The sequence below is a fragment of the Osmerus mordax genome, chromosome 19 (assembly GCF_038355195.1).
Source record: "Osmerus mordax isolate fOsmMor3 chromosome 19, fOsmMor3.pri, whole genome shotgun sequence".
Classification (NCBI taxonomy): Eukaryota; Metazoa; Chordata; class Actinopteri; order Osmeriformes; family Osmeridae; genus Osmerus; species Osmerus mordax.
The window spans coordinates 6853729-6866446 of NC_090068.1; the positions used below are offsets into that span (position 1 = coordinate 6853729).

The 12718-nt window shown below is 47.2% G+C and overlaps 1 protein-coding gene across 3 annotated transcripts in view; it reads right to left on the reverse strand.

The window, feature by feature from the left end:
* The window catches only part of LOC136962943 (gamma-aminobutyric acid receptor subunit beta-2), a 37878-nt gene that overhangs the window by 2249 nt on the left and 22911 nt on the right, over positions 1-12718 (reverse strand). For 2 of the 3 annotated variants that reach the window (XM_067256875.1, XM_067256877.1), the window contains 4 exons: positions 10584-10666; positions 4711-4848; positions 2659-2811; positions 804-1048 (listed from right to left, as the gene is read on the reverse strand). In XM_067256875.1, coding sequence (XP_067112976.1) covers positions 804-1048; positions 2659-2811; positions 4711-4848; positions 10584-10666 — 619 coding nt within the window. Of the gene's footprint in view, positions 1-755; positions 1049-2658; positions 2812-4710; positions 4849-10583; positions 10667-12718 lie in introns of all 3 variants that reach the window. The other variant, XM_067256876.1, reaches the window with a different exon arrangement.

The window sequence follows — 12718 nt, forward strand, 5'->3', positions numbered from 1 at the left end:
ATATAAATGATTAAATTCCTCTTCATTGAAGTAGAAAGAAAACATAACATATTCTGAGAGTCATTGCACTGCATTCATTTGAATGCAATGCATTGTGAACACTGCAATGGGAGTGTGATTTTGTGTCTGTGTGTATGAGTTTGATTATGAGAGACAGAGATAGAGATAGAGAGAGAGAGAGAGAGAGAGAGAGAGAGAGAGAGAGAGAGAGAGAGAGAGAGAGAGAGAGAGAGAGAGAGAGAGAGAGAGAGAAAGAGCGTGAGAGACAGAGACAGAGAGAGACAGAATATGCCTTACAGTTTGCAATCCCATGTTTGCCTGAGCGTGTGATTGTGTGCTTGTGTGTTTGTGTGATCCTAAACGACACAAATTGAGGTCACAATGGGGATATGAGAACAGACTAGACAGGAACAACTAGCAAAGCTATTACTAAAGTATAGGTAAAGCATGGCCATTCGAGACATGAGCCATATTCAGCTACAACTAAACTTTAAGGCATACAGCCACAACGAGAGTTGAAGCATTTCGTTACCAACACAATCGCAGTGTGCTTGCTTTCCTCAGGACTTTCCTACTTCACGCCATTTGTCATACTGAGGGTAGCTATTGTTTTTAAATCCACCATGTATATGGTGTGGAGACTGACACTTCTTGATGACACTTCCTTTTTTTTTACTAGAAGCAATACTAGTTTCTCTGAGAGGATGGTGACCTGTTGCATTATTATACCATAAAACACTGGAGATGTTCTGTACGATACTACTCTGAACCAGAACAGTAGAGTACAGGGCAGAATGCTGTACCTTATTGGGGTCCATTCTCATCTTCTCGTTGTTGGCAGTGGCTGCTTTCTCTGCGGCTTTCTTCTGGCGCTGGGGCCCTCTGCCGAAGAAGATGTAGTTGACCAAGGCGTACTCCAGTAGCGCCAGGAAGACGAACACGAAACAGCCCATCAGGTACATGTCGATGGCCTTCACGTAAGGGATCTTGGGGAGGGTCTCTCTCAAGTGGGTGTTGATGGTGGTCATAGTCAGCACCGTGGTGATACCTGGGGAAAGATACAGCCCGCAATAAGTCCACAAAGGGTCGTGCAGTGCATGCTCAGGAAATGAAACAGAGAGCATGTCAAGGTACACATTTTGGGAGCGAGTTTTCATCTAGAGCCTGGCTCATTAGCAGAGACCCCCCGAAGAAAGAGTCTGTTTGGGAGAACTTTGAGAACCCAAGCTGGGGGTCAGAGAGCAGAAGGTGACCACAGTATGTTCCATCCGAGGTGTGAGAAGTTGTCAACCGACCGCTGTGACTGACACAAACGAGCCCTCCTGCTTTCCCTGTCTTCATCTAACGAACCGTGACAGTCCCGGATGAGGTCATCTCAATGCTGATGTCGGGTTTTATTGAACAACTGCTGAGGAACAGCATAGCGCCGCTTCCCTTCTCAGATGCCTGGACTCACACATTGGCGGGAACAGAATAAGTACAATCCCACAGCGGTTCATATTGCTTCTGTGCAATCAATAAAATACAGTATGCTCAATTGATGAGATGGGATTAGAAGTGAACGTACATAACCCAAATCAATGTGTGCCTCTGAGTCAGTAGAGACCTGTCAGGCCAATCTGGGGCCGCTAACACGAGCAAGGGATTAGATTTATTCTGATTTTGATTGCAATTGCACAGACTCCAACAGACACACCCACAACCGTGCATGGTAACAAACACAGCGGGCCGTGCTAATGCCTGGAACCAGGTCAGAGAGAGAGATAGAGAGAGAGAGAGAGGGAGAGAGAGAGGGAGAGGGAGAGAGACTAGGGGTGGTCTACTCTGGCCTGTGTATACTCCTATCTACCTGCCTCCATTATCAAGCATTAATGCTGTTTTTCATTAAATCCTGTGCATGCCTGCCCCTCGGATAACTAAATGCAGGTCAGCCTCCAATCAGACAGAGTGCTTCTTTTGTGGAGGGCTGGCTGGGGACGGGGGCTGGGGGCCGGGGGGCTGGGGGGCTGGGGGACGGGGAGCCTCCCAGATACGGAGCGACGCGCCGGGTCTAATGCAGAGGCCACGTTGGGCCTGGCAGCCTTGCGTAATCAAGGATGACAGCAAGAAATTGGAACTTCCAAAAAGCGCAGAGGCACTCAAATCAGAGTGAAAACAAATCACCCCAGTCATCCATCACTCTCCTTCAAAAGGCATCCGTCCCTTGAGTACCCCGGGGAGTTCACCAATGCTGCTGCAGCATTATGTCCTGGTCTCTCCCCGAGGGGAGGGTGACAGTGAACGTGTAACGTACATACAGTACATCTGGATCTAGATTTTGGGGGTATTTCCTCAGTTTTTCCTCTGAGGAAAGTCTGAAAGTACTGTGAAGCAAAGTCTAGCTGGGACTTGGAAAGCAGTACATAGTTAATACAAAACCGGCCATGGACACAGTATTTCCCTATAAGGTTTAACAGAACAGTTTTCCAGTGTGCCATGAAAACATTTGGACTTTGGAAGTTAGCTTTGTCTGGGGGGTTACACTCTTACCCTGTACTGTTGCACTGTCCTACACCATACCCACAGCCTTCATACATCCTGTCTAAGTGTCATGTTCGTCATAGCATGCCTGAAGCTGTATGAGAGCGCAGACAGGTCACGGGGGCATGCAGTCCGTACCCAGGGCTACTCTAGCGGCTGAGGCGTCGTAGTTGATCCAGAAGGAGACCCAGGAGAGGATGGTGATCAGGATGGAGGGCATGTAGGTCTGCAGGATGAAGTAGCCGATGTTCCTCTTCAGCTTGAAGCTGAGTGAGAGGCGTGGGTAGGAGCCTGAGGGGGGGCCACAGAGAGAGAGAGAGAGAGACAAGGATGAATTGAGCAAAACTGAGTCAGCGTTGCATCACACACTTCCAACATACAACCCGATCTCCTGGGCTTCCTTCTGTTATCCTATCTTAGAGGCTGTTATATCCCTGTCTTGTGTGGCAGGTTCTGTTGACATCCTCCTCCTTCCCCTCATGTGGGGATTTCACTACGCCGTGTTGATATGCAGGCGTATCTGTGGCTGCCTGGACGTCCCCCCCCTCTCTCTCTCTCCACCTCCTGCCTTTCTCTTCTGTCTCTCCTACGTTCTGGACAGAGAAGGAGAGATGCTCAGCGAACGAGATGTTGCCTCTCCATCTAACGCCGTGGCGTCAGCATTTCCCCCGAGTCGCAAGCCGCGCCTCTGATTAAACGCTTCGTCTTTGTGTCCTACTGTGGCGTGGCTATCTGTAAGCGTGGGTAAAGGCCTGTTTTGCGTTGTGTTGTCGTGCCAAGGTAGCAACGGGGGAAGCAGGCGTAAGATAGAAAGCGTTTGAAGAAAGGGCTGCCACAGAAGCATTCTGAAGGCAGACTGAGCAGAGGGAGAGGGCGGGCGGGGGGGGGGGGAGGGAGGGAGGAGACAGATTTGCATATGATGTGTACCAGAGAGGACCAAAACAAAGCCTCCAGATGTACAAATCTCCAGTGAGCAGGTCCACAGTCGGCTCTGACGTCACCGGAGCACGTTCCAATGCTCCCTCCCAACACGCTTGCTTACATGGAGCATTTCCCCAGAGGTGTTGCACGAGCATGTTGACGTCTGCCACGAGCGATGTGCCGGTATGTGCTGTGTGTGATTCCCTAACCTCTCAGCCACCTGACTCCCTAGCATTAGGGTAGCATTGGGCTAAAGGTAGCATTGGGCTAAAGCCAAGCGGTTCTGCTGATGCGTGCGCCGGCGTGACCCTCGGGTCACCGTTGTCGGGCGTCGGCCGGTCGACCCGAGAGGGAATCACCACACCGAATGCCGTCTCGCCCACCCTCCCTCCCTCCAGCACGTAACCACATTCCAGGACGCTGAGCAAACACACGTAGCCGTTTCCTAACGAGCTCCGAGGAGCTCTGGACGCAGCTCAGGAAAACAGGTGAGTCCTCCAGACAGTCTGCGTGGGAGGCACACTGTCCTTGGGTTATTGTGCCGCTCTTCATTCAATGGAGCAGTTTACCAGACCATCTATCCGCGCCACCGCCGTCCCTAGACCTAGCTCCCATAAGTAATGGATGAATATGAGAATGTAGCAGATGAATAAACCATTCCGTCCAACAACGTTTGGAGGTTGAATAAGTCATAAGCGGGCTGCGTCTGACGATAGGGGTGGCCCTTCCTCCAGCCTGTGGGGCCTGTTCTAGTTTTTGCTGGGATGGGCGGCGACGTCCTACATCTGTTACACCCTGTGACCACGGAGTCCCCTCTTACTCCGACACCCCCCCCCCCCCCCTCTCTATCAACACACACACCTTTAGAAATGGCATTACTCTCACCTCCTTGTTTGGCAGTGCAATCAAGGAGGCCCGGACCTCAAAATAACCTTTAAATGGAAGCACTTTATGAACCCATACTTAGAACAAAGTGTTTAGTGTATGTGTGTGCGTGTGTGGTTGTGTGTGTGTGCCTGCGTGTGTGTGTGTGTAAACCATCCATTCCCATAATTGCCTATCCACAGTGTCCACAAAGTCCATTAGAATTCACTAGTAAATAGTTATTTTGTCACACAATTCCCAGAATATCTGCTTTATGTTTGCCTTCTGATATTCGTATTTTTAATTAGGGGTTACAAACTGTGACGTGAGTCACTCGGTGGGTTCCCATTTTGAGGGCCGAGTGCCGGCATATTTTGTTTTCTAGATTCGGTCCGTCGATATTACCTGTTGAGAAGACCACGTTCTTGGAGATGAGTTTGTGGTCCACGATGGAGAACTGAGGAAGTTCGATCCTCTCCACCCCTGTCACAGCGTGGTCACCACCACGCCAGTAGAACTCAATATCATCCGTGGTGTATCCGTCTGTAGAGGATACAGAGCGAGAGAGAGAGAGAGAGAGAGAGAGAGAGAGAGAGAGAGAGAGAGAGAGAGAGAGAGAGAGAGAGAGAAAGAGAGATAGAGGTTCTCTGGTCAGATGAGAAGTGCTGCAAAAGTATCCTCATCACCGAGACAGACAAATGTCATATCCTGACTAGATAAGGCTTTCATGGTGGACACTCGGTGGATGTACATTATTCATGGTTTCTGAATTATGAAAGGCACGTAGAAATGGTTAAAATGATGAATTATAAAGATAAAGTCATCGCAGGGTTTTACCAGTAATCTATGTTCTGCTGTGGATTAGGGAACATTTGAACATAAATATACAGTGTTGTTCGTGTTCTTCATTTGATCCTAAATCATTTATACCGATACCGTAAGAACCACTGACCCAAAACAACACAGACTTTGGGACAACCTGTACTTCAAGTCCTGAAGTCATAAATATTCATTTCAACTAAACCACACTGTCACTCGCTAAACTTGCTTGACAAAGGCCTGCGACAGTGGAAAAAGGGGAAAAGAAAGTCTGTTAGACCATAAAACTGGGCCTAATCCAGTACCTGAGAGGCTTCCTAGCCCAGTGCTGTCGTCACGTCTGCTGATTCCAGAGCAGAGTGGGGGCTCACTTAGTGAACAGTAGTGAGGCTCGACACTCCAGGCATATGGGAGGAGGGGGGCATTGATTAGCCCCCGACACCCGCTGCGTTTCTTGTTTCCATTCTTTGCTTCCGTTCCTTCATCCCCCACCCCTCCTCCCACCTCTCTTTCTCCCCTATCCCTTCCCTCTCCTCTCCCTCTCCGTGATGTAATAACTATGACAGAGAATGGAGGCTAAGGATAATTTGCCAAGTCAGGCTCAACGACATAGAAACAATGGAGTTAAGTGGATCAGAGAAGCCCGATCAACCAAGCATAGACCCCAGCCATCCAGCCTCTACGCAGGGATGGATGTCTAGAATGTATTCAATGTGTTACGTAATCGTTTTTCTTCCGTTCATCATCGGTAGCTCCATTCTTTGGGGGTAGTGGAAGGAAGATTTGTTGGAAGGAAGAGGAGAAGAGAGGACAAGAGATCCACAGGTAGGGTTTCCCCAGTGCTGTCAAAGGTACTAACGTAACCAATCCAGCGGTTGAAACCCCGGTAAAGCCTGGCTGACTTCACTTTGAACTCTCTGGGAGAGATAGCCAAGCTACAGTAATCCGGCACAAAGTCTCTTCACATGCATTCTCAGGCCTAAGAGCTTTGACAGTCCAAAAATAAATGGAATTGATTACGATAGCATCAGCAGAGATAGCATATAATACTGAAACCCATTTAACAAAGGCTTGGCATCTCACGGCTGCATATGACTGGAGGCGTCTTTACAGAGCTTCTGAAACAAAGTCGAAATCAATTAGTTTTATTGTGCGGGAAGGGATTGTGGGAAAGAGTTCCGGGTGAGGGGTTAAAGGGTGGGCCTTATCAATCAACAAACAAATCAGACCGAATTTGATGAATTCTGTTCCCTTAGTTCAGTAAGGTTGCGAGTGGGATCTGATTCCTTATGAGTTGGTTTTGAAACAAAACATGAAAAGGTGCATGCCCATGAACATACTGTTAGGGGATACTTCCAGAAAACTCTGACTTATTTGTAACGACTTCACTTTACCACAACTTATTCCTACCTAAAAAACAACGTAGTTTGCACACAGCCTTTGGGTCTCATTCTCGGGGTTGGGAACATCCAACGTATAAAGCCTTGACAGTGCACGCTCTGGGAATATTGCCTATTTCCGAAGACAAACATCACCAAAGCCTAAATTCAGAGCAACAAGCTCTCCCCTTGCATGTGCTTACTTAGAAGGCTCTACTCTTATAAAAACTGCTCAAATGAATGTTTGATATACCCCCGGATTCAAAGCCACTTTAATCATATTCCTGGTGTCCAATTAAAAAGTGGCTCACAACTCCTGTGGTACCCAGCAAGCCGTCTTCGGCTCAGCCGGTTAGCCAACGTGACGGAGTTGGGGCAGGAACATCTAAGGCTCGAGAATAAGCCTCAGCGTACGAAGAACAGGTCCCCCCCCGTCCCCCCCAGAGGACATTTGCAGATTCTAAAACAGGACCCCGAGAGCTGCACAGGCTCCGTACCATGTGGACCACTGGTGCAGAAAAGAGGCACAATTACTTGTGGAGGATGTGTGGACGTTCGGATCGTTTTGTCGTGACAACTCGTGATGACAGCGTAAAAGAGCCTTGATGACAGGCTGACACTGACACACATCTCGAGCGGGAAGCCGTATCACGGGTCTGCAGTGATTGGCTGTGGAGAAGTCTGGCTGGTGGACTCACGGCACACTGGCAGCTCGCTCGCCTCGGTCGGGTAGGGTGTCCCTCAACAAGTGCAATTTTCTCTCCGTCTTTCAGAGGTAGCTGTTTCGATGTGGCCATGTCTCGGTGAGGAGCCAAATTGGTCTATTCTGGAAATGGTGTCCATTACACCACACGTCGCTTCGAGGAGTCAGACTTGGAGAAGGTCTCGAGATGGCTTTATTTATTTAAAAAAAAAATCTTTAAGGCTCGTGGTCAGCATTCTGTATAGACCAGTATTCACTGTATACAAGGCTGCAGTCTGCATTTACTCAAAAGGAAAACATTAACAGATACATATTTATTCAAAATATTATATATATTAGGTATTTTCTTTTTACACAAGGACCTCACCAGAGGGAAAACTGCCTTCTACCCTGGTTGGACTCTAATGCATTTACTGTGTAACTAGGGGAACATGTCTGCTGAACTGCAGCCGTTTGACACCGCTGAATAATGCAAGGCCTGCTCCTCTCTTCCACAGACAAGCAGGGCATATGGCTTGTACACAACCTACAGGACATAGTGGAGACTGAGACTATAGCAACAGCGAAACATGCGTAGGCTGACAGGAGTGTGGCTCGGCAGGGTTCGGAGCCTCATGCAGTAGCGATGACAGGCGGCCCTGCCATGCTGCCCCAGTGAAGGGGCCCAGGTCAGGGCTGGGCTGAACCCCGCACCATTCCTCTGCTGCCTTAGCTCCACAGGTCCGCTCCTGCCAGACTCCTCTCATGCTCACGCTAACCACGCTCATGTGATGTTTCCCAAGCACACAACGTCACTCACAAGCTTGCTGGCGATACACCCGGAACAGGGATGTACCGCAACCCTTTTGCTTAATGTACTTGAAGGCAAAATTGGACCGTGTGCTTGCTGAATCCATTCGGCAAAAAATGGCAAACAGCTGGCGCAGAAATAGAACGTGACAGACAGTCTCATCTGAGAGTGCTCATCCTCTCCAAGGCGAAGGAGTCTTCGCTCAGGATTTCATTACGATCAAATAAAATCTCAAGAGTGAACTTCATTACTTGAGAGCAAGCTGGCTAATTGCACTCACACTGATTGTATTACACTAGTATCATACATATTACATCCATACAGTACAGTGCTTTCTTACTGATGATTACAGGAAGAACATTGAGTGGCTGAGTAATTAGCCCAGATAGTACTGCTAGCTGTGTGCCTTGGCATGACTGTGCACACGCAGTTTTTTTCTTCTCTTTCACCACAGAACTTTAATGATGTTTCTGACTCCTCATCCTCCCATCCCCTGTTCCTTCTTTTTGACAGTACTTTCATCTTTCTCAGCTATCAGATATCTTCCAAACTTTACATACGCACCGACCCGGGAGATGACACGAGAAGGAAATGGAATAATCACAAAGTTACTCCACAGAGAGCTGACAGACTGCTCTAAAACAACCTGCGTGTCTGAGTGTCATTGAGCCTGCGGTTGCAAATAACTGTTCATCACAAACAAACCCATTTTCAGAGTCTTTCAGCTCCTACAAGAAGTTGCCTTAAGTGAGAATGTGGTTAAGAGAGGCGATCCGGTGTATAATAGCACCGCAGACAGAGAACTTCCTTCATCAGCGTCTTTTTTCCACATCGCCTTGCTCTTTCCCTCAGGGAGTTCTAATTATGATTTACAACATGCCCTTTAAGTTGTTGTCGTTGCACACGTCCCACTAATTTCTCCTTCATTCAATAGGCAGGAGACCTTTCCTCAAGTAACCCCCCCCAAAAAAATGTATGTGATTAATATTCTATTACCATGTGTTAAATGGTTATGGATTAGCTGTATCCGATGAATGAACATTTCCTGACAAGGAAGGAAGGCAAAAACAAACTATCTAAGGTGCCGTTTGCATAAGGAAGCAAAAGCCATAACTTTGCTGACACAGCTTGTTAGTCTCTGCTTAAAAGAAGAGAATTCAATCAGGACGTTTGTGGTCTGTAACAAATACAAAAAGGTTACGCGAATGCCATGAATATTTGTGAGAGAGTTCTGTTCCTCCTGCTTGTCATGAGCTCACGAAACCCTGGCCGATCTACGCTGGCTCTCCCCAAGTAGCAAAAACGCAAGATCGAAAGTATCAAGCTGTCAGGCACTCCGAAGAAATGCCACGTAGAGGATACAGAGAGAGGGCACAAAAAAACAAGAGAAAAGTTAGTATGGAGACGAAAGACAGAACAAAAATCGACGTCGGAGGAGGGATCAAGGAAGCGATAGAAGAGAGAAACTTGTGAACTGAAGAGAGGAAGGAACAGTGAGAGAGAGGGAAGGTCAGCAGTACTGAGTCGAGATGGACAGACAGGACAGTCAGATGGAAGCACCCGTGGCTTTCTTGGCTGGCGTCGTGTAGCAGGTCCACAAGTCTAGACTCTCAGAGAAGTGAGGGAGTATAGGAGGGGCCCTTTGATTTCCCACTAGTTTCATCAGGGGGGACGCACCACACATCCGCTCCACACTTACATGTGCGGTGAGCTCAGCTATTAGCCAATAGCTTGAAATTGGCTAATAGCTAATTGGCTAATATATTGGAGAATTGTCTCTTACCCAATGGCGGCGCTGGGCTGCTGTACAATGACAAAGTTCTCGGAGGCCTTTGTGCACTCAACGCTCTTTCTTTCTGTTCAACCTTTAATGAAATCGCCTAGTGAGCCGTGCTCCAACAATGGTTGTCGAGACCGTACTGGAAGTCACATTTGCTTTCGCTGAGCTACACACTCACAGAGGCATTCCAGGTCCCCAATTAGATTTGATTAGGACAGTTTTTGCTCACTGCTCCCCCCGGCGAGAGCGAAAGTGAGTGACCACTGTACCAGACCCTGCCGGGGACAAAGGTCAACCTCATTAGGATAATGCAGAAAAGGCGCTCCCACCTCGTGCTCCACAGGAGCTCAAAAATTGCCTCTGTGTTTCCGAAGGTGAAACGTCAAGGTGAAAACTATCTTTGGAATTCGGCTTGCTTCACCGAGGGCACGTAAGAATAGCGACACACGACGGGGATACAGACGATCTTGAAAAGGAGACGGTGAAAAACAGGCTTTCACCTCCACACGAACAGAGTTTTGTCTTTATTCCTCGTGCGACTTTGTTGAGCGGATATCCCCGAATTGCTGAGTTGACGCAAAAGACAGACTTTAGCGTGTCAGTGCCTAAGGTGTCTCTGTCAAATCTGCTGACAGGAAACCATGGTAATTTTTCCTCTACGGGCCTTAGTTTACTGTAGAATCAACAATTTCTCTGTACGAAGGCATGTTTCTAAGTAGTTTTCGCTGTCCGGGCCTTCGAAAACCTGTGTCGGAGAAAGAAAGCAATGGAGGTGGGTTGAGACAGGGACACACGGAAGACACTCACAGCTCTCTATCTCCAGTGTGCAGTTCTGCTCATCCAGTGGATACCTCCTCAGGTCCATCATACAGGCAGCTGTCGTTGTAATCCTGCAGACACACAAGGTTAGTCAGGGTTAGGACCACTACAGACTATGAGGCCCACTGCGGTAGATCAAGAGGTTCTCAGCATTGATGGTGAGAACCTATATTTACCCTCTAATTGTGTACATTTAGTCTTTTTTTTTTTGGTGTGTAAGTGAAGCCATGGTATCAGTACAGCATAGAGCAGGGTTCAATCACAACCAGGAAGTGAAGCACCCTTCTCACAGATATGTATGCGATGGAGTGAAGGGAATATGGTTAGCTAATGGCCATGCTTTTTATAGCAGCTGGAGGTTCATGCTAATAAATGGCTTTTATATCCTCTCGTTTTTTGGAGATAAAGTTAATTGCAGAATGCCAATGATATTGATCCCAGCTGGATCGTAACATATCTCTGGATAATCTCTGCCTTAATGAGCTTCTATGCTATCATAGCCTCCCATCCAGCGGTGAAAGCATGATATCAGGCTTGGATAGCGCATAACCTTCAGAGCATAGAGACACTAATCTGATTTCCTATCAAGGGTTGAGGCGACACCTCAAATTTATCTTGGAACTACAATGGTCTTTGTCCTCTCAGTCACCTAGAAAACAGCCTGGTGCCTGGAAATAACAGCCTCGCACATACTAAGTCCACTCCCCTGAAATCTCCCCAATCGTCCCAACATGACGAGTGAATGAGCAGTCTCCTATGGTAGCCCTACGGTACATGATGCTACACACCAAGGTGCCGCCTATGGAATGCAGAGCCAACTCGGATCACTCCCAGTGTTCTAGCATTTATTTCCGGAATAATCCTAGCCTATTCCAAGACGCCCTCCTACATGAGAGGTGGATCAAATCATGGGTGTGGGCAACCCGGCAGGGTGGAGTTAAGAGCCCAAGGTATCTACTGTTGATATGCTATAACACTAAATGTATCTGGATGAGTTAATTATCTGTCACCTACTACTGTAGTGTCCCGTTTGGGAGGAGCTACTGAGAGGTGCTATACTTATCCTGTCATATAAGCTTGCATGACCTGACCATACATGTATGGCCTCACACAGCAATCTATCCACTATGGGCTCTTCTGTTAGTAAATCGGTAAGACTTGACGTCAAGGTTCATACCAGCAGGTGTAAAGCTCTGGGTTGCTGTTGTCCATTTCTCATATTCTGACTGACACAGACTCCACTAACAAGACAGATAATTCCCACGATCATAAAAGGGGGAGTGAGAGACAGTTTTGGAGTGGTTGGGTTTCAAGTCAAAACTATTTTTTTTTATCTCACAAAAGTTCTTAAGAGCTGGAATGATTTCAGTGGGAAGAATGCCTGAGGTGAAAATCGGTTGGCATAACTCAAGGAGAACAAAGGAAAAAGAGATGATGTGAGCTTGTGAAGTGAGCAATTGAAGATTTTAGTATCAGCTCAATGTACCACGTTATCAGTGTTGAAGACTGTTTAATGACTTTGACAATTACCTCCTAAAACAGATGTGTAAGGGTATATGTTCTGCTAAGGCACTCCATGCAGTATTGGAAAGAATACTCAGTATTATTCAAAGATTTACATCTTTTATCATTTACAAATTAGCATACCAGAATTTCTCTTACCCTGCAGTGTTCATTAACAAAAGGTCTCTGGATTATGACCACTTGTCAAGCTTACCCACACATAGTACTTCAAATGACATCATAGCAAGTCTGCGATCTATGAAATTGATCAACCCAAGTTGCAAAGCAAAAATACCATTAAGTGTGGATGTAGCCAGCTAAATTGGATATGTATATTGGTACATAATTAAATCTGTCATTGATAATCTGCATTTTTTGTATGTAGGAAGCCTAGGACAAGCCTTACTGCTTGCCCACCAGAATAATCTGATAAAGTAGTAACAAATTAACACATGATCAAGATAATGTGGTTCCGTGATTGGTTGTCAACAAGCCAGCTATGACAGAATGCCTTATGTAAGCCAAATGTTGTTGTTGTATTAGACAGTGCCATGTGCCAGAACACATTGCAGCTCCGACTCGGACTCCGATCACCAAGGTCACCTCAGTTCACCCGATGA